At 39.7% G+C, this 22,001-nt stretch overlaps 1 protein-coding gene across 1 annotated transcript in view; it reads right to left on the bottom strand.

Annotated features, from left to right (window-relative positions):
• HPGDS (hematopoietic prostaglandin D synthase) overlaps positions 1-12,967 on the bottom strand; it is a 32,519-nt gene extending 19,552 nt beyond the window's left edge. The window contains exons 1-2 of the mRNA XM_074904006.1: positions 12,856-12,967; positions 691-832 (exon numbers count right to left, since the gene is read on the bottom strand). Of these exons, the coding sequence (XP_074760107.1) occupies positions 691-823 (133 nt within the window). The 5' untranslated portion in view covers positions 824-832; positions 12,856-12,967. The remainder of the gene's footprint in view (positions 1-690; positions 833-12,855) is intronic.
• Between the last annotated feature and the right edge of the window lie 9,034 nt (positions 12,968-22,001).

Here is a 22,001-nt window from a genome sequence, read left to right as displayed (position 1 = left end):
AGACACAGATATTTCTGATTTCATATCCCCAGGCTCTAGACTCAAGATCTGTTTCATTTGAACTACGGTTAATGAAGAGAAATAACAAACCATTTTAATAGCTGGAAAGAGGTTCCTTTTAACTACAAAATGGAGTAATGGAGCCTGCAAAGTACTCTTATAAGGGCTGTTCTTAGGAACCATGATATTCTAGCACCTCTTCCAATCCTTTTGTTTTTTCTTTAGTGTATCAACTGATTTCCTTTTCTTATCACTTTCCTTCTCTGAAAACCTTTGAGGTTTCGAAGCAGTGTTCTTCTTGACACATTTCCAATTTGGCTTTCTAAAACTGGGGTGAAGGCTGCAGTGTGATCTTTGAGACCAAATCCTCCAAAGAAGCTGGGAAGATTAGCATGCATCTAGTCAGCTTTAGGCAGACAAAAGCTGAACTGAAATGATAAGGAGTAAAAGCCCAGCTGGATGACCAGCCGCTAAGTCATTTTAGACTGAAAATTTAGATCCAGACTTCAGTGAGAGAGAGTATCAGGAATGACATTTTGGCTGCCTAGGCAATAAAATCCCCATAAGCTTCATTAAAGCCAGGAATTAAATGTCTTTCTGGTCATGAAACAAATAGTAATCTCCTCAATTGCTTTGTTTTTCATCAACATTTCTAGCGGAGCTTTGGATATAAGATCCCATGCTACTTACTTGGTTTGATTTTGGGCCAGTCTGCTGCTGCTATCCTGTGGTCTTCGTACTTCTTGCCCGAATAGGCAAACAGGTAGCGGCTGATTTCTGCTCGTCCTCGTAGATTGAAGTATGTCAGCTTGTACTGTGTCATGCTGGATCCCTGAAAGGGAAGACACTGTGTTGCTTTTGATGAGAGTCACTCAACACCTTTTTACAAAAGCACACCACATGCTTATTTTTGAAACATATGCTTGTACAAGGCAAAGGACATATTACACTAAGCCGTGATGTGTTGTACTTTGCAATCATTGCATTACTCACACCTTTTTGTTCTGCATTTGTCAGCCACAATATTTAGACATGGACAATGACAGTTAAACCTGCAGTTCCTCCTTGTGTATCTCCAGAAAGATGGCTTGGGTTTTTTCAGACATAATAAGAACTTTCAGCTTGCTTTTTTTTTTTTTTTTTTCTTTTGACTCCAAACTCAGGCGCTTTTATAAAGTGTTTCTCAGAGTGCAGATCTAAAATCATATGCTCTAACAGAAGATAGTTGCTGTCCTGAGCAGCAAATTTGTTCAAGCCTGCCTGGCTTAGCCTCTGTTGCTTATGGAGACATTCATCCAAGACCAAATCATGACAATTACCAAACTGTTGTGATTTTTCTCATTAACTATTAGCCTAGTCATGTAGACAATTAACCCAGCCTGTTTTAGAAGGAAAATTTTCTATGGAAACCATCTACACTGTTGTTTTGAGCAAATTGTCATCAAATTCTGTTTCTTGTACAGAAGCCAGAAGAAAACTTGAAATTACTTTATTAGGTTTTCTTTTGACTTTTTTTTTCCCCCCTTCAGTTGTAATTAGGAATCTTGTAACAGGAAGACTCTATTTTATTTCTTAGAGTAACAGGCAACAAAAGAAAATGCTCATGAGTTTGATTGTACAACAAGGATGGTGCAGGAAAGGTGAATGGCTCAGGTCACTTTAAAAGTAAGCTTTTAAACTCTGCACACATAGCACCTTAATAAGAGAGATCTATGACCTCAGCTGAAATTTAACTGTACTGCCTAAAGGAAATTAAAACAACCATCCGCTTCCTCACCTAAAGCAAAACCCTTTCTCATTTTGGCCTTAAAGTAGACCTTGCATATCACTTACTATTCTTTTATATACATCAGATTCAGAGTGTTATTAATAAATTGTGCAACACAGATCATCTGCAGTGGGAAAGAAAGGGACTTTTGGGGGTTTTCATAAGTGCTACTACATAACCTTGCAATAGAAATAACCCCCTATTTAGTCATCTTGCCTTTGAAAACATATGCTCGAGGGTAGATGTATCATCAGCTTTCACTTTAGAGGGAGAGGCTATTTGTTCAGAAACCAGGAAAACCTGCACTTAACTCATGCTGAAAAGAGCAACATGCCTCTTCCACTTTCTCCTCAAAAGTCAAAACATCTACTTTCCATCCTCAGAGCAGCAAAGGAAAAAAAAAAAAAAAAAGAGAGAGAGAGAGAAATTGGAAGCTGCTTAATTTATCGTGGAAATTACCTGTTCCCCTAGGACACACAGCAGGGTCAAAAGAGATTATCAGTAAATGGGGATTTCGCACAGCTGATGGCCCAGCAGAGAAGCAGGAGCAGAGTTACCAATAGAGATTATCTACAAGTGCTTCAAAGCAAAGATGTCACTGCAATCATTTAAGTCAAACAAGTGTGTTCCTTTGTACTGTATAAAAGAGGGAAACTTCAGGCAAAATGAATTACATTAGGATGTGATTAGTTCTCTGGATGTGTTAGTTACCAGAAAATAATGGGGTTTTGCTGCTTGGCAAGGGCAGCTCCCAGGTTACAGGTGTAACTTTTTCTTTCTCTAAAGAGATATATTTTGAGAATTCCAATTTTTTCAAGTATGTTTCAGCTAAGTGGCAAAACTTTGTTTCTCTATTTTCAAATTTAGTGGACACATTTATTACTGATTTATTACTTTATTGTGCTTATATAATACTATATATTATATTTCATTATTTATTTATGCAGAATGAGTTTGGATTTTATGTCTACAAAATTAATGTAAAAAGAGAGGATGAGATTGCTATTTGTTTGGATTTTTTTTCCCCATTTGTCCCTGCTTCTGAATTTGTGTGGTCATTTCAGAGCAAGGAATGCCATTTTTGAAACAGCATGTGTTATCTGAGATTTAAATTAGACATGACTTAATGATTTGGGACTAAAAGGGAAAAAAAAAAAAAAAAACACTTGATTCTTACTTTTCTTTTTTTTTGGAGACAAGTGAATACTACTGATTCAATCTGCATTTGGATAGGATACGACCTTTAACGTGCAAAACCCACAGTGTCTGCTTCTCTTCTTTAGGGGTGTCTGCAGAGCTTTTTTCACAAACAGCAATAGAAGTTCCAGTGCCCTGGATTTACTACGCGGCTCCCACAGCTCCTGTACCTCAGCTACCTCTTGCCTGCTTAGCCCTGTGTTAGGGCTGGAAGGCATTAAAAACACAAGAATAGGAAATTTTAAGGTACCGTCATGAGGAAGGCAGTAGACAGCTATATATAGAGCAGGCTGGAGATGAGTGAAGCATAACATTTCTGGTGGTGAGCATTTTGAAAGAGTCTGATTCTTACTGTGGGAGAACTTTGTATACAAAGATGTGTATAATCAGGAGTAGTGAGATGATGTAAAGAAAAGGGAATTTTGGCTGAAGACCAGGAAGTCTTTCTGGCTGTTGTAGTAGACTGTGGAATATTTTGGTCTGTCAAGGAAGCAGTGGAAACTATTGTTTGAAATGTCTAAACCAAAGCTAAACAAATTTCTAATGAATACACTGTAAGGAGTAATCAAATATTTGCAGTGTTAATGCGCATTTAAGCTTATGAATTTTTTTCCATCTGTGAACAAAAAAAAACCAGCCCTACCAGGAGTTTACAAAAAATATTTGACATTTTAAAGGCCTCTATAGCTCTATTGTAAGCATGTTTTTGTAAATGTTTGTCGGTTTTATTTTTTATTTGTATTCATTGAGAAATGTCAGGAGTAGCTCTTCCTAAACAATTCCACATAGGTTTCTTAAGGAAAGAAATGGTTGTGTTCAGAATAGCTTTTGCCAAACATACAAGGAAAATTGTTGGGTCTTCTCCTTATCCTCCTTTACCCCATTCTCCCAGTGTGTTTTGTAAAGGACCAGAACATGAGGAACAACTTAAAACCATTTTAAAAATGTCCAGAGTGATTAAATGATTGAAAAATGCCACTTCTAGGGAAAAAGATCTATTTTGGGTCTTTGAGTTTGTGCTTTTGTTTATATTGGGGGGACAGGGGAATCTTTAAAACTATTTACAATTATTTTTTGGTTTTTATGTTTAATTGTGGCTTAATCGTGGCAAGACATTGGTGAGGGGAAAATCTTAGTGCCCAGACTTGCAACCACTTAGCTACCTGCCTAGTGCTATTGAATCTGTCCAAGTGAGTTTGTTGCAAAGCCAAGTGTTTATAAATGCAGGAGGGAGCTGATTTACCTTCCACCAATAAATCTGCCATCTAAGCAGTAGTTTTTTATTTTCTAAAGCTATGAATACATGGCTGGGTCCCACCTGTACACCTGCTCTGCCCTATGTTGACAGTCAGCACCTGAGGAAAATTCAGCCCTTTTATCACATGCAACTTTCAAAGCAGTGAAGTCAGCTAGTCTGAATTTACTATTAAGTAAGCTTTAATACTTTAAAGTTGTTGACCCACTAGCTTTCCTCTGTGGCTTTCTTAAAGCCGGCTTAACTGGCTTTAACATACCTTTAAACAAATGATTAATGGATCTCGTGATTAAACTGAGCTTTTGGAGTCACTTGGTGACAAAGTCAAACAGAAAATCTGAGAGGAGGTCAAAAGTGTGTAAAAGTGGCATCCTCTACATTACTCATGAGTCAAAATTCAGGTGGAAGTTACAAGTTTCTCAGATATCTTAGGCTAGATTTTAAATAATTTAAAACTGTTCATGTCTTTAGAGACACTGTATTACCTGATGAATTTGGGATGCTTTTATTCCAGTTGAAGCAGGACAGAACAATCAGTTTGAAAACTTCAAGCAATATGAGGGTGAAGAAACACAGCCCAGGAAGGAATCAACATCATTCTCTGAGAACTAAAATGCTGCATTTCAGACAGTGCTAATACACAAAAGAAAAAGCACTGACAGACTGGAAACTGTATGAACGTACTGGTAGGATACAGGAGCAAACAGTCCTGGTGTTTGCAAGGTAGGCAATACTGTTGCTTTTACTGGATGACAGTGTATGTGTCCCTGCTCTGTTTTAAAGGGTAAATCACACGTGCACCCCCTGCATTTCACCTGCTCAGGATGAGTTTTGGGTGTATGCCCAGTACAATCCAGCGCAGTCTGCCTCTGCCAGCCAGTGTGCCATCCTGCACTCTCAGCCTGAGGTTTGCCTTGTGAAAGCAAACACCAACTCTGTTTGACTTTGTAGAGGAACAGTATTTCATCTCTGTTTTGGAAAAATCCAGCCCTCAAAGTAATACAGAGAAATATTCCTCAGACTAGTGAAAACCTGAATGCAGATACTCAGTATGTGAATTCAGAAAAAAAAAAAAAAAAAAAAAAGGCAGCACTTTATTTCATTTTCTTGGATAAGGTCATTAATATTTGAAGCAACAGGCAGCAGAGCATTTTCTCCCCCTCCACTCCCAGCTTGGGGAAAACAGCTAAACTGAGCTATTTGTTCACATCCATCCAAAGTCTGAAAAAAGACGCCTTTAATTGTACTTTGCACTGTGAGAAATTAAGGGGTTCCTTGCTTTAAGGTTTCATGATTGTTACAGGATTTAAAGAAACCCAGCTGCTCACTCCAGCAAGCAAGACTAGTAGCATTGGTTTAAGGTTCATCTGGGTATTTCTAAAAATCTGAAACTGTCTGCCTGGAAAATATACTGTGTGTATATTTATTTAACAAAAGCGTTCTTCATTAATTTAGGAATCACTTATGGAAAGCACTGCAGATAGCACCCAACACAGTGCTGCCCCAGCCACGGGCCTGCCAAAAAGGGGAAAGCTGGAGGTTTTGGCTGCCTAAGTGTCATTGTACTTGCTTGAACTGAGACCACACCAAGATGTGGTCCTTGAGGGAGTTCTATTTCATTTCCCTGTGCTAATACAACTTAGGGTTGCATCTGTGAACTCACTGCCTGTGATCAGCTGCTGGGAGAGCAGGATGGACCTCGGGATCTCCAGGGAAAAGCCAGTGCTTGCTGAAGGGCATGAGAAGGGAAGGTGCTGCCATGTCTAATGAGGAAGGTGAAAAAATCCTTCTGAGGACTAGTGAGTGATGATTCAGTCAGTGGATACCTCTATTTATTTTCTTATAAGATTAAGCTGTTTTATCTGCTCAGAGTACTTCGGTTCCTGGAGCTGATATATGTTCCACTTTCACAATTTCATAAGATGAAAGTACAACAACAAATCAGCTTCCAGTCACATAAGCCTACAGATATCTTTCTGCCAAGAAGTATCTTGCTTTATGAAGTGTGATACAGAGTTCGTGCCCTCTCTAAGCAATAATCTAGCTGAAGCTGAAAAGCTTGGTGGACGTTATTCTTTCTTTTTGATCTTAGTGCTGCTTTTAAAGCAGTTGCTACTTTACAAGGTGTTTCTGTGAAGTTGGCCTAGAAATTAGATGAGTAGGTTTGAAATAGATGGATACCAAACAGCTTGATTTGGATATCCTACAGGGGTCGAGGGGGTACTGCAATTTCAGCCGATCCGTATATTTATTTACTCATGTATTTCTGTGATGTCCTAGATGTACCATGCCACGTGTACAGCTTGAAGTTCTTATAACCGGTATCAGCTGAACATTTTCCATTAATGGTAACACTGGGATTTCAGAGTTATTTCAATGATTCCTTCTCTTCCTTACACCTGGTCTCAGGGCTCAGCAATGCTAATGTCAGTTAGGAAACTCAGTTTAGAAAGGGAGAGAAGTTGGATGGGTCTATGGGGGTTTTATTTGTATATAAAAACAAAGAGTCTTTACACATTAAAGGAAAATTTTTCCATAGGCTATTATCTCAGGAGTGACCTATCCAAATACAAAGCATGGATTTTTGGTTCTGACCCTTAGGGGCTGGGGAGAGTTGTATTACTTTATGGAGTACAAAAAAAGATTTTTAACCAGGCAAGAGACTTACTCTGCCTTATTTCACCTGAGAAACATTAGGAATATTAGGCTCAGTTTTGCCTGTCTATGAATTCCTATGTGAATTCCTCACCCCTGTAATTGGAGAGCCAAGTATTAAAGCAGCTTTCTTCTTCCTCAATATGTTTCCCTGTCCAAGTGAGTCTTCCTGCCTTCATTTCTTAAATTTTCAGAGGAAGGAACCAGGGAGACAAGACTTAAATAGTTACTGGAGAAGGCAAGTAAAGAAAAGCTTCCACAGCTGTAACTTTATAAAATGAACTTTGCAGTTTCAGCAAGGTAGGAAAGATAAAATGTCTGTGTCCAGTATTTCTTCCTTTTTATTTAATCAACTTAACATAAAGGTCAAAAAGGTTTGGGGAAAGGTGTGTTTGGTTACCTTCTCCTGCTTGAGCAATGCCAAAAGGGCAGGAGCCAGCTGGAAGGCAACTTTGCCCTGTCTGCAGTACATGGTGCAGCTCTCCTGGTTGCTGATCAAATTGTTTGCTGTAGGAATGCCTTAAATTTTTCCCCTCAGATGAAAAATTATACTCTCTAAAGACTCTCTGTGTTTATATTTCACATCTAAATACAGAGCTGAGGGTACAAACAGAAATAGTGATGTATTTGCCCTTTTTGGAGAGAAAAGAGTTTGTTGGTGAGAAATCCGCCTGTGCCAGCAAGAACCAATCTTGGGGTGGCTGTTGGTCCCCTTCTGACTCCTTGCCTGTGAGGAAGGTTGGCGACTCTGCCTGGCAAAGGCACTGGCTTAATCCAAGCTGTTTATCCAGATGTAAGTAACACTAAGAAAAACAACTTTTCCATTTCCATGGAAAAAACTGAGGGGTATGGTAGGTATCTTACGTGATGTACTCCCTGAATGGGGAAGCTAATGACTTTGGGATTCCCATTAGGAAATTGAGAACTGAAGAATTGGGATGGCCCTCTCTTACTGCAGACTAAAAAGGAAAAATGCTCATTTTCCTTTTCTCGAGCATAAACTCTTAATTTTAATACAGAGTCAAAAAATATCAAAGGATTAAGATTTTCAGCCTTTGAAAACTAAAAATCGTACTGATTTGTTCCTTTGTGGTTTTTTTCTGCCAAAAGATGTTTTTATTGTTTCGTTTTTTAGTGAAGAAAATAAGAAAATTTCTGCCCCCCTTTTGAGGGAGAAAGATTGGAGAATATTGGCAGATTAATGGAAGACTGCAAATTTTCCAATGAAAGATTTCCACAGCAGTCTGTGTTTTGACAGAGAATAAAACGAAAATCTTTCAGTTAATTCTATCTAATTCCTGTCAGCTCTCAATCTGACATAAACTCTCTGTCTGAAAAGCAATGGTCTCTTTTCCTGCTGTGCCCCAGTTATAGAAAATAAACATTTTAATTTGATGCCTTCTTTTTCTATGCCAGATAGCAATCTGAACCTTGGAGGGAAAACAGAAAAAATCTGCACACTCTTTTCTGTTTAATACACAAATCATCTGAAGTAAATGTTTATGCAATTTGATGTAGAATTGAGTTTTGAAATAACAAATTCCAAATGTAGTGGTTGTGGCCTGATACTTCTTAGCATGATTTTCAAGATTAGATAAATGCATGGCTTAAAGCACTGTTTTGGTGGTGGTTTTTTGGTTTGGGGGTTGGTTGTTTTTTTGGGGTTTTTTTGGTGGGATTTGGCATGTCTTTAACCAGTGTGCTGGTTATTTACAACCTGTGGTGGTAATTAGCCTCCAAAGATGAGAAGAGTTTTTAAGGCATTGCTGTGGGATTACTGAGGAGTACTACTGATACGAGTATGTTAAGTGACAAGATAAGTAAAGCTCTGCTGTGTGAGCAAGGGCCTGATCTGTCAATGTGTGGGTTTAAAAAAGAGGCTGCAGGAGAGCCTAAAGCAGTTATCTAAGGAAGCTCTAGGCTTGGTTTGCTGATGTGGGAAACTGGAGATCTAGAAAAGTACTTCAAGAACACAGGATAAAAACACATGTCGGTGAAAGAGGAGGTTTAGAAAAATACTTATTCTGAGATGCTTTTTTGAAGGTGAGGGTCCAATGTGACTGGACAGTGAATGGGTTTGCTGTCAAGATTGTTGAAGGAGAACACCAGGATCCACTGGGTTTCTCCAACTTGACTTCACAGCTGCTGCTCTTGATGTGACTACCCCTCAGGCAACTTCAGCCAAAACGGTAAGAATTCAGATATTTGATGTTCACCCCATTCATTTTAACTGAAGTGGGTGAGGCAGTGCTTACATGTCAGCAGGTACAAGGAGGCAGAGGCGATGATGGACAGGGCTTGGCTGGGCTGCCTCGACAGCGTGCTGCTCCTTCTGTCTCGAGTGCCAGGATCCTTGGTTTAGGGCCTGAGCATCTGTGATAACTTTGGTTTCTGTCTGATACTCAGTCTTTTGACTTGCAGCTACTTGGCCCCAGTTTTATGTAAATAACTTTTTAAATTGTTTTGTGCAGCTTCCTAAACTGTAATGAACTTCAAATGAATAAATTGCACACCTGAGACCACAAAATACTGGTAAATAAAATTGCATGAAGAGAGATCTCAGGAAAGATGCAGACTAAGGTAGTTAGGATAATTTCTCAGGAGAGACTATTTAAGTCTTTTATTTCCTCATCAAATGTTTTAAGAATTCCCTGAAGCATTGTGGTAAAGCAAAAGCCTAAATAATCATAATTCTTGCCAACACCAGTCATTCCTGTAAAATTCATGCCTTGCATCTGTCTCTGTAGTCTTCAGACAAATCAACACCCCCTCACAATATCCTTACAAAGCAAAGAGCACAGTTGTGAGTCATGTTGCTGTGTGTTAAGTGGTTTAGTCAGCTCTCCAAAGGCAGTTTTTGCTGTTTTTGCCAGGATGATTTTATGTCCATTTCCTGAACTCACAAGCATGTCCAGCACAGTAATTTGTGTAACAACTGTCTTGGCCACCTAGCATCTTTCTTTGGATGTCAAAAAATGAGCTTTTTTTCCTATCCCAGCCATGTGTATTTGTGTGTATATGTACATGGGAGAGTACAAACACCAAATCCTTCCCTCTGCTAGTCTAAACTACTTTGCTCTTGAGCTGTCACATGTTGTGAATCTACTGTACAACTTGTCAAAAATAAACAAAATTACAGGCATGAAAGAGAAATAATTAGGTAGGTTTTTTCAGCACAATATATGTTCCCTGTAGCCAACATGGGTGAGACTAGGCAAGGTTTTATTCATTTTGCAGAGTTCTTCCGCACCACCCACCAGGTCTCCTAGTCACAAATTGCTGGTGTCCTCCTGCTCTGCCCTGGGGTGCCTGGCACATACCACCTTGCCCAGGAGGCACAAACACAGTGGACTGGGGCACAGATCTCTTGTATTTTCAGATTTTTGGAACCGTATTCACAGCCAGAGTGGGCCTGAGAAGTCCCAGGACCTCACTAAAGTGCTCTTCGGGCATCACCGATCTTCTTGAGGGGACCAGCACTAGCAAGTGTGGACCTACAGCCCCACTCAACACCTGGCCAGAACCTTGAGGACCACCTAGACTTGGCTGTGAGCAGTAAACATCCAAGACCCCATGAGTTATGGTCACAAACTGCTCAGTATGTAAACCCCTAGCCTATGTGTCCCTACACTTAAGAAGAAAGTACTTTCTGAGCAGCAGTTTACAGATGATTTCATCTTTGTTCATGGAAACACCAGGCAGAGTCTGGCTTTGGGGTGGTGCCCATTGCTGCAGGTTCCTTGCTCTGCCCCAGAGTACCCTGGCACCAAAAAAAAAAAAAAAAAAAGCTTGTTTACTGAGGCATACAGTTACAGAGACTGATGTCCCACATTTGTTCTTGCCTGTTGTCAGACATCAACCAAAGAAAGACTGTGAGACTGTTCATGCCTTTTTCCATACAAACCAAGCTTTTCTTTGTTTTGCTTCTGCTTTTGTCATCTGCTAACCAAATCTAAAGCATAGATGTATGTGTCTGTCTGGTATTGCTGAATGCCCTTGTTTTCTCTCCTATCCCACACTCATGCTTCACAGAGTCATTCCAGCAGCATTTTGTGTTACTTCTAGAGAGATGCAAAATTAAGCACTTAATTTAGTTCATTGTTGTAGCTTATTTTATGAGTGCTTTAGCAGATTGACTCCAGATAACTGAGGATCTTCAAAACGATGGCACTTTAAAACGTACATGCTAAATTTGGCAGATTCTTTTTTCTTTCCTTCTTTTTTCCTCCCTCCTCTTGGACTAACTGGGAGAAGGGTGAACAATTCACCCGTTTGAAATTTGCAGTGTGTATCACAAGTCTTCAGCTGATGCGAGTAAGCATAGCCATCAGTGGCTCCTAGGTAGTGTAATTACTTAATGGTGACATTTTGATCAAAGGTATTTTGAAAGTGAGCAAGGTTTTCAGTTACTTCTGCTTCCCAACTACTTAGAATAAGGTTGTGTATGGCAGACAGCAACCAGAAATCTTAAGAGCAAACCCTTAGAGCAGCAGAGGGTGTTTGTTGGTGACACAGGAGTGTGCTGCACTAAAGACAACTGGCTAACATGCTTTCATGTGCACAAACCCAGAACTTCCAAGACTTAATTCATATATCTTTTCTGTTTAAAATTTGGAGAGCTTCTGTCTTATTTCTATCCAAAAAGATTTTGATTGTGTGTCTGGGCGTGTGTGCTTCTATAGCAGAGAGTAATTCACACTATGTACGCATTTTTAGGGAGACGTGGATTCTATTCTGGATTAAAGAAAACAAAAGAATAAACAAAAGTAAACTTATAAAGACCTCTGTCTAATTATTTTTTTTTCTTGCTTTACAAAAGTTGCAACTTTTCAGTATGAAAGTCCCAGTGTTTACAAACAATTCTAAGGAGCATAGAAGTCCAGGAAAAATACAGCTACGATTTGTTTGCTTGGATAGTTTGAAATGAGCAGTGAATAAAGGATGGCTTTTAACAGAGGAAATGTGTGCAGGAGGATTGTGCACACAGGCAAATGACAGCAGTTAGAATTTAAAGAAAAAAGAATCCTGAACAGCTATTCAGAGTATCATTTTGAAGTAAAAGACAGAAACCAACAGGAAAAAAAACCCTGTGAGTTTTGATAAGGAGCAAAATGGGGTGAGTGGAAGCAGATGCAGGAGGTTTTCCTCTGTAGAATAATGGTGGGAATTAGGACGAGTGTGTTATTCCACTGGTGAACGAGAAGACAGGAATTTGGAAAATGGAGAATAGTGCAGAAAAAAGACCTGGAGGAGTTGGTTCGTGTTGCTTAATATTGATCTAATTCCTCTGACAGCCTGGATTTGGCTTTGTTATGTAATTGAAGGCATATAAATCAGCCTTTAGGTCTGAAAGAATATTGCTTAGAAATGTATTTTCACTTACTGAAAACTTCCTGCGGAATATCAGGAGCTTCCCCACACCAACTTTTTACTGCTATGCTGATGAGGTTGTTTTTTCTTTGGAAATTGTCTCTCTGACACATACCCTGATTATCAAAGTAGCTCAGTACTGATAACATCAGGCACTGGTGAGAAATGGGGGCTTGCTGTAACAACAGGCTAGTGATCTGCCTTTTTGCCTCTAGAAAAGCAGTACATAATTTCTGAAGTCTGACTGTAGTAGCGCATGTGACTGTACAGATATCTTAAGTAGATCAGACAGTTTAAAGATGTCTATAAGTAGCAAGGAAGGCATAAAGATGGGGAACTTGAATTACACTTGCCACCACCCTGTAGAGCTCATGGTTATCCCTCGCTATGTCAGTAGCACTAGTCAGAGAATCATGTTGAATAAACCTAACAAAATTCTAAAAATGAAATATTCTCAGTACTTGCTCTGCATGTAGCATAATTTGATGAAACTTGCCCCCACGCAGCTGGTCTAACAGTATTCCTAGGAAAGGCAGAATAAGATTAGAAGAAGAAAGGGGAAAGAGAGGAGCCAGACTGTGGCAGCAAGCAAAGCTGAAACAGAACTCACTCTGGTGCAGTGATACGTGGTCCCTTCCTCAGTGCACAGAAGTCCCTCCGAGTGCTGACCTCAGTGCAAAAGCCTCATATATACTGTTTATTAATATGCAAACCACTCCCCATGACAAGTATGCCATCATGACTGACTCTCCCCCCTCTCACACACTCAGGCACACACAAAGCAAATGCATCATTCCCTCACATAACAATCAAGCTTTGTGACTTTTTGGACTAGTACAGCAAATTGGGTACTGGAGTTTTTCAGCTTGTGTTCAAGGGCAAGAAATATTCTGAAGTGCCATTAAAAAAAAAGATAATTAAAAAAAAATAGACACCGGGGAGCTGAGTCAGATGATGGGTGGTTTTTTATGTGCAAAAAGTGTGGAGCAGGCCAAGAAAATTCTGTCATTTTAGGTTATTTGTAACCAATGTGAAGCTTTACAGTATCTGATCTAATTACACAACAATGCCTTAAAGCGCTACGATCTCATTAAAACAGTCAGAAATAAAAACAGCTACAAAAAGAAAATGTAACTTCCAAGCCTTTGTCATAAAGAACAAAGTGATTTGAGATACTTTTTATTTTTGCCATTATCAGTGAAGAAGGGGAAGGAGGATTCAGGCAAACTCTGTCCATGAGTAACGCACAGTAGTAGTTAGAGTTCTGTGATGTTACTGCTTCTTATCTGTTGTGGATGTTGTGCTTTTTTGGTGTTTTTTTTTTTCTTTTTCCAATTCGTTTGTACTTTGACCTTAACAAAGTCCACTCAGTGTTGCTGTGCTTTGCTTTCTTCTTTGTGCGTGACCAGTATGCAGCAGCATTGGAGCAAAACTCTCTGGTGCTAAGGAGACAGGTCTGATGTGTACCGCACACATTTGCTTTGAGGCCTCCTTCACTTTGTATAAATAAATGGTTGTGGGCATTCTTCACAGGTGCAAAGAGCAGTACTAACCAAAGCGTTCTCCTCTGCCATGAGGAGGTGCCAGGTCCTTGTGGCTCTCACCATTAATCATTTGCTGCAGGTCAACTCATTTCATTGCAATACATGTTTTTCCGAGGTGTGAACAGCTGAGTTTTCAATCACCAGCAGCCTTTACAGCTAAAAGAAAGTTTACCAAAAAAACCCCAAAGTGCCTTCTAATTAGGACTGGTGTAATCTGAGTTTTGAGCCAAATTGCTGAGGTTACCTTTCTAGTGGCACTTCCTTGCTTTTGGACTTGCCTTGGCTGCAGATTTATACTTTAACATTCCTCTTCTCCAGCATGTCAATGTGGAGGTGGTGGTTTTGAGTACATCTCGAAACGAGAAGTTTAAAGTGGTTTAACTTAAGCCATATTTCACATTTGAATTGTTGATTGTACATAATGCAGCCTCTATGGGGTGTGACAGTTCCTTCTGTTGCAGAGAAGCAGCTGAGATTTTTTCATTTGATTAGCAGAAAACTGAAGCAATATTTATAGTTCTCAAAAAACTTTGCTCTTGGAGACAAGTAAATGGAATATGAAGCAAACTTATTTGACAAATATTTGCAAGATTTTGAGCCACTAAGAAGTTTAATTTATTTTAAGTTAGAGCAGAGTGTGTGTGGGATCTGGTTCTGAGCCTTCTCAAAGGGAAGCAGAAGGTATTCTCCAGGAATCGTTTTCAACAGACAGCAGTTCACTCCTACTTTCACAAGGTCACCAGTGATGACACATGGTAAAACATTAGTAAGAACATTGGTAGTCTAGTTTTTACTGTCTATGTGAGGTGGTTAATGAGTTAAAACTGTACCTTCACTCCAAGAGTTCCCTCTGTTGAGTTGGTATAAAGCACAAGCACTTCTTTGCACTATGGTTATACCTCAAATGACTGACAAAGAATTAAAAAGCTCCTTTTCCCTTTGCTTGTAGGAAATCTTTAATATGGATCAGGAAGAAAAGCTTTCCAACCTGAGGCAGAACTGCCCTGGGACTGAATTTTTAACTTCATGTTTTGAAGGGGTAACTCAGTCCCCGCCCAATGGAAGATGTGCTCAGGCCATGCATCGTGCAAAGGTATTATTCCCTCCTCCTGCTCTGATCACCTTAGGGTCTATCAGGGAGCATGGTTATACAGGCAGTGGGATTCACAGAGCCTGTGCTCAGGAGCACCTACTACTCAGGTGAGTACAGCTCTTTACAAGATTTGGAGGTAGATTTCTTCTCCTGAAGAAAAAGTAATTCTTCCTTTCTGCCAGATTCTGCTCAATGTGCATGTGAATGATCAAATACATTCCTGCGCTTCCTAAAACGGGAAGTGATTTGTGCCTGCAATTTTAAAATAATGAAATTAGTAATAAGCTGAACTGATTTAACCTTAGGTGCCTCTGTTGATGATTTCTTACAGATTAAGCTCTCCATTTCTGTTGACCTTTCAGCCTGCAACCACTGCTGATGGCATGAAGAAACTGCTGAACTGCCAGTTGCACGCAGTCAAGCTGGGACTGTGTATCAGTTTGTTGCATGAGGCTCTTTGCCTGCAACGTGTTTCACTTCTGTCCAACTTCTGGATGGTTTAGGGCTGGGAGAACAAACTGGTCAAGATCATGACGTATTAAACGAAGCATGTATAAAATGGTATATATGGGTGAAGAGACATCTGTTCAGGTCAGACACCTTCCTCTCAGACTGTGGCAGAAGCGATGGAATGCCCTGCAACTCCGCGGTTGGCATTTTGACAATTTGCCCTGCGGTCATGGAGCAACATCGATGTTTTCTTGCAGCTGGCTGAGCCCCATGGACAGCTTTGCGATTGTGTGGAGTCATCAAGTCAGCGAAAGGATGTTTTCTGTGTGTTTGATCCCAGGACGTGAAGACACTAAATGACCCCTTTTCTTTCTTGGTAAGGACAGAGGCTCTCCCCTCAGTTCAAAAGATAAATGCAAATGAAGTCACGTGGATTAAAATTAAATCCAAGATGTAGTTCGGCAGATGTCTCTTTCAGACCATTCACAGGCTATTACCGGATCAGTACACTACAGATCAGATCTCTTGCCCCATGATTTCCCTAAGTGTTGCGGGATCACTCTGGCTAGTGACTTGCAGCCAGCCCTTCCCACCCCTTCTTTCCCAGTTGTTGCTCTATCTTACACCCCAGAGTTAATAGTTAAGCAGAAGATATGAAACAGGACACAGCATCTCGTGCTTTTGCCCATGTTTTGTTGTAAAGCTGTACAGTGAGATAGCTTGCTTACTATGTGTGTCAGTAGAAACATCTGCAGTAGAAGCATTTCCTGGGATGTTCCTTCGCTTTGGGAACAGTAAGGGTCCAGCTCCCCCTGAGCTGAAATGGGAGTAAGTACACTTCCCTGCTGGAAGGGAAATGCCAGGCAGGCTTTTATGGCAAGGCAGCTTTTGCGCTGCACAAGACATGACCATCTTATCAAGACTGGTAACCTGCAGCTAGTGCATCTACTTATGTGTCCAGGAGAATAAATCCACTCAAGCCAGAAGTTTCATTATAGATTTAGATATAGCTGTTCTGTTCACCTCTTTCACAATTTCCTCATCCTATCCCTGTTTGCTTTTTTGTTGTTGTTGTTAATTTTATTGTTATGCTGCTATTACAGATTTGAGAAAAATGAACATTTAGTATAAGCTATAGGAAGTGAATAATCATACCTTTCATAATTTTTAAGCCCCTTAATGAGGGATATTAGGCCTGTATTTAGAAACCTGCAAATGCAGGAAAGGCACTTGAACTTTTTCTATATAATAGAACTTAGCAATTTGCCTTCTCTTTTAGCAAGCAGTAAACTCAGCTGGAGAAAGACAGACCTAATGTTTGGCAAATGCAACTTAAGTTTACAAACATTTTTGTTCAAACAAGTGCTTGGGGGGGACCTGAAGATACCAAGTATTTATTTTTTGAAAAGTTGACACATTTAAACTTTTTATTGTGATTTAATATTCTCATTGCTTTTTCCTAATTTGAAATATCACTGTAAAAAAAAAAAAAAAAGTGAGTGTACTTTAAAAACATCATCTGTGTGCATATAAGGACGTTCTAGCATTTGCAGCTTGCTTAGCTTGTGCCTATTGCATTGCTTTATATTTTGTAAAAAGTATACAGAAGGATCCTCAATGCATTTGAAAGAAATTATTCATTCTTAATCACTGTCCTTCCACTGTTACTGTAGCTCTAGTAAAAGGCAGTGTTTGATGATCAATGAGTACTACAGAGATGTCTGCAGTTTTAGGGGTTTTGAATTTAGTTGATAACTTTTCTTCCTCTGTTCCTGGCAGCAGGGAGCTTTTGTGCATAGAAGAGTGAAAAGTATCAGCTGAAAGATTCATCCTCAAATTGCTAGATGGAGAGCAAAAGCAATAAAAAGCAGACCATTAGACACAGTTCTTCATGTTCAGAAGTTGTCTCTTGGCTTTATCTGTAAGTAGGAAGGTTCAGGGATGCAGGTGGTTATATAGGAAAGACCTTGATCTAAAGGCCATTGAAGCTGACTTAAGGACTTGAGCTAACTTCAGTGGGCTCTTGTCTCACGTGCTGGTTTTGCACTTCAGAATTTGGGCAGGACCATAATGGCTCACTTAGTTGAAGTGTTTGGAATTTTTCTAGTGCATTTGCTCCAGCATTTCATGTAAGTAATGCTCAGTTCCGAGTTAGCTGGCAGACTATTTACATTCTTTATCCTGGCACTCCTATAACCCAGTTACCCTATAGAATGTATTGATCCTAATACCTTCTCCAGCAGTGACACTCTTCACAACTCATAGGGAGTTACATGCATGCATGACATTTAAGCACAAATTCTTGATGAATTGCCATCTATTCAGAAAATGCAGTTCATCATAGAGACACAGAGTGGAGGTTCTTGGTACATCATCTGACAACTGACCTGTACCCACTTGTGGTCTCTGTAGTGATGCTTTGTTTCCCATTACATCCTCCAGAAATTCTTCAGGGAACTGAAAAAAACACATAGCCAAGTCAGGGCCAGTCAGCTGCTTTTCATATTTCAATTAATGTTTTGTTACCCCTCTATAAAAGGCAAATAAAAGTTAAGAAATAAATATCTGTGTACAAGTTGCAGAAAATAGAGAGCTTTGTTCCTCATTTAGAGCGTGTGATCAAAGCATTGATGAAAATTGAAGATACTGTCTGTGTGTTTGTATAATTAAATCACAAGTTTTCAACCCCTTGTGGACCCTGGCAGTTGTATCACACTGCATGAACAACTACGTAAAGAAATCAGAAGTGCTTTATGAGTAGGAGAACAATCTGTGATTCACAGAAGTAGGCTAATGCAATTAGTGAAATGTTAAGCCTCACAATGTAAAGTAGCATGTGCTGTCTGCCTGATTCCATCCACATGAGTTTCAACAGGAGTAACATGCGTTACTTAACAAGCAAATATCAACAGCTTTTAAATAGAAGCCCTCTTAAAAACATTAAGCTGCTTCATCTCATGAGCAGGTACTGGATGGTCTCACTAGGAACCTCCCAGGGAGTCCTGAGCAGGCACAGGACCTGGGCAGGGAGGGCACACTCCCCATTTACAGAGAGATATGCACTAAAAGACTGAAGGAGGAGAAATCCTTCACTTAAACCTTTTGAAATATGAGAGTTCCCCAAAAAACTCCCCTCTCTGCTCCATCCTTTGTGATTCAACAAAATGAATAATTCTGTATCACAATCATTTTCAAGGAAACTTAAGTGGATTAAGAAGAATAGGGTTTAAAAACTGTGGGTTTTTACTTTGGGGCTTTTTTGTCTTTTCCAGATTACTGCTGTAGGAGAAGTTTTCTGTTTCTGGAAGTATGTGAGGGCGATCTGGCAAAGCGAGCAAGACAAAAGGATCAATGTCTAAGCCTTAGTTTTGCTACCATGCAATAAAGCTGTAGGTGTCTTGAGAAGCACATAAGTAAAATACTTCAACCTGCCTGAAAACCAGAATTCTACTTTTAAAGGAATGAGGCATCCCCCATGGCTCCAGTAGTAATTTTCCAACTGCTCTAAACACAGTAGAAACCAGTACTGGTAAATCCAACATAAATGCACTAGGGAAATAGTTGCATTTGTCTCCAGATGACAGAATTTGCCCAGTTCTGTAGTTAGGCTACATCTAAAACGCCCTGTATCCCCATCGTATTGGTATGCTGAAGGAAGTTAGAGGAATTATACATATAATACATATATAAGAAAACCCTATTGAAAATAGCAGGTGAAAAATGAACTTGTTTAGCTGAAGCAATGGATGTCTTTGACTAATGGTTAATCTTGAGGAAGAACACCAAGGGACTGAAGCAGTTCTTGGAACCGATTGCAGAGACAGGAGGAAGAAATGGTGTGTCTCTGTCTCTGCTCACCAGAAACAAATCTGAATTCAAAAACCAGGGAAGATTTAAGTGTGGAAGTCAATAGAATATTACAGAAGTGAATAGAAAACTGCCTTGGATTTATGAGCAAGGAAATAATCCTTTTATTCTTTTGTGATTGAGGAGAAAGGGACTTTGCATGTTCTGCTTCTCAAAGACAATGGCAGAATAAAAATGATCTCATATTTGGCTTACTAGCTGTTCTCCTTCCTCCATGAATTAAGCAATAGTCTTAAGTGCTTGAACAGAAGTCACTCAGGTGTTCTTTGTCTGAATTTAAACTGGGTATGGAAAAAGCAAAGTAGGTAGATAAAATTCTTTGCCCCATTTGTCTGATGGTTTCTGAAACTGCAGACAGCTCTTGCCCAAGCACAGCTTGATCACGTAGCGCGTGCGTTCCCGGATGAGCTGGGTGTGTTGCACACAAGCCCCACGTAGACCATGGTGCTGCTTCGGCTGGCTGAGGCTTTTGGCAACTTCAGCTGCCCTACTCTGTGGTGCAATCACTTCACCTCCCAGCCTTTCATTCGATTCCTCTTTTGGGTTGATGCTGTGTTCAGGTCTTTAAGGGTACTTACTTCCAGTTCCTTGAAGCTCTGGGTGCAAAACCACAGGCAACCCTGTGCAGGAGACAGCTGCATACCTGATCTGCCCATAGAAAGCAAAGAAGCATAAAGCTAGGTGCACAGACCTGGAAGCCATTTCTAAGTCTAGTCCTAAATATTTTAGTGTTTTATCTCTATCTTGTGCTTGTCTGATGTTGTTGAGGCCCAGAGGTTAAATATATTAAGGCAATCGTTTTTGTTTAATGGCTTAAAGTACAGCAGAATGGGAAGGGAGCTAGGATTTGTTTGACATTAGACAGGTGTAAACTGCAAAACTAATTAAAAATTAACAAATACCAGAAGGATTAGAATGAGAATCAGTTGGGAAAAGCTCTGCAGGGAGAGCAACAGGGTTACCTTTAGCTTCAGACTCTCATCTCACAGCTCTGGAGAAGAGAGGGTTGTCTCGCCCTCTTCCGTTTTCTCAGGTGCCAGAGAGCATAAAATAGCCCTGCTAGTGTGGTGCATGAGAAAAACTGCAAATGCTCTTTCTTTATGCTGCTTCTGTAGAGGCAAAATAGAAGAAATGCTACCTTTTCTGGTAACTTTTAGCTTTGGGGAGATATTTGCAGGTATTACTAAGTGTCTTGGATACATTTGGGTAGATGAGATGTGTCCATCATCAGCAATCAGCCAGCAATATTTGCTCATTAACAGTAGAGTTTCCAAAGTGACCGAGATGGCACCAAGCAAAGTGACATAGCTGGTGGAAGTAACTTTTGGGTAAAATGATCTTATATAAAACCAATTCAATTACTGTTTTCTGTCAGTGCAAAATTAATGATCAACTTCAGTGATTTGAACTTTAATTCATATGGAGACCAAGGCTTTCCCTGTTAGGATTCCTGGATTTGTCTTATTTTCTCCTCAGCATAACAGAAAATAATATGAAATGCCTCCAACTTTCCAGAGACGAGCCTTTCAAGGTCAGTATCGGTACTTTTATTGCATTGCCAAAGTCAGAATATGTTCCACCTTCTGCCTGCTTCCCTTGCAGAAGCCAGAAATGATCAAGATTCCTGTTTGCCGAGTTGTTCCTAAGAGGTTTCTGGTTTTGAATGCTTGGTCCTTCATCAATCGTGATGTCATTAAAATGTTTCTTTCTGCCCTCCCTCCTCCTTCCAGTTTTCTTTTCAGGAGATGCAGATAGCATAAGTCTGAGAAACGTTAAGACTTTCAGATGGACACTGTCTTTCAGTTATTTGTTCCTCTCCTTTTTTCCGTAAACTATGGACTTTTAGGGAGTGAGAATCAGAAGAGTCTCCCGCTTTTGGCAAATACTGCCATATGACTGACTTCACACATCCAGCAAATACTGACTATGAGGACAGGGGACCACGTGTATTTTGCTGTTAAATTTATAGAACTTCTTGTCATTGGTTTGGAAATACAGAAAGTCTTAGTGGCAAACTGCAGTGGTATTTGCACAGGTATTTGTGTTTGCTGCATGAGGGTTACTATTGCATTACTAAGAGTTCGATGAGTACAGCTGGCACTTCACCAGAAATTTTTCTGGGTTTGGATGCAACTGGATGTTTCAGAGTCCTTTGCTAACAGAAAGGAACAGGAAAAAAAAAAAGGTTAAAAGTGCACCATGTGAAAAGACTGAGTTCTGCAGTGTTGCAGACATTGATGTTTTTGTCATTGTCTACTGCAGGAAAGAAAAATACTTGGACACTGATGTAAAACATTTTATTTACTTGTACATATTTTAGACCATTCCATCTACCCTCATAAAATTGTAGGAAAACATAAATTGCTTGAACTACAACGATTTTGATGTTTTATCCAAAATATTTGCTGTAATCTTAAAGGCTTTCGCAACATCATCTTTATCTGTAAGTGTGTTTTTCTTAGCGAAAATAGATTTATTTTTTTTTTCCCAAGAACGTTAAGTACCTGTGTAAGTTGTCTCCATGGTGGTTTTTGTTGGGTTTTTTTTTACTGTTTTGATAACTAAGATAATTTCTTACCTGCAATTCTTGTGGAGTTCTGACCTATTTAGCAATGTCTTACTGCATGGCACATGGTTTGACATACAATGCTATCTTATACTAAGCATCAAAATTGTGAACATACAGTAGCCCACAAGCGACAGAGGCTCCCCTCAGCCCTCTGTATGTTAAATAATCACTGCACTTCTGCAGGGGATTGAAAATGAGACAAGGTAATGTATCTGTCTGTTTTCAGGTTCGGT

This window comes from Athene noctua, chromosome 4 (genome assembly GCF_965140245.1).
Source record: "Athene noctua chromosome 4, bAthNoc1.hap1.1, whole genome shotgun sequence".
In the NCBI taxonomy this organism is placed as follows: domain Eukaryota; kingdom Metazoa; phylum Chordata; class Aves; order Strigiformes; family Strigidae; genus Athene; species Athene noctua.
Note: the sequence above shows the minus strand (reverse complement) of the source record. Positions and strands in the feature narration are given on the sequence as shown.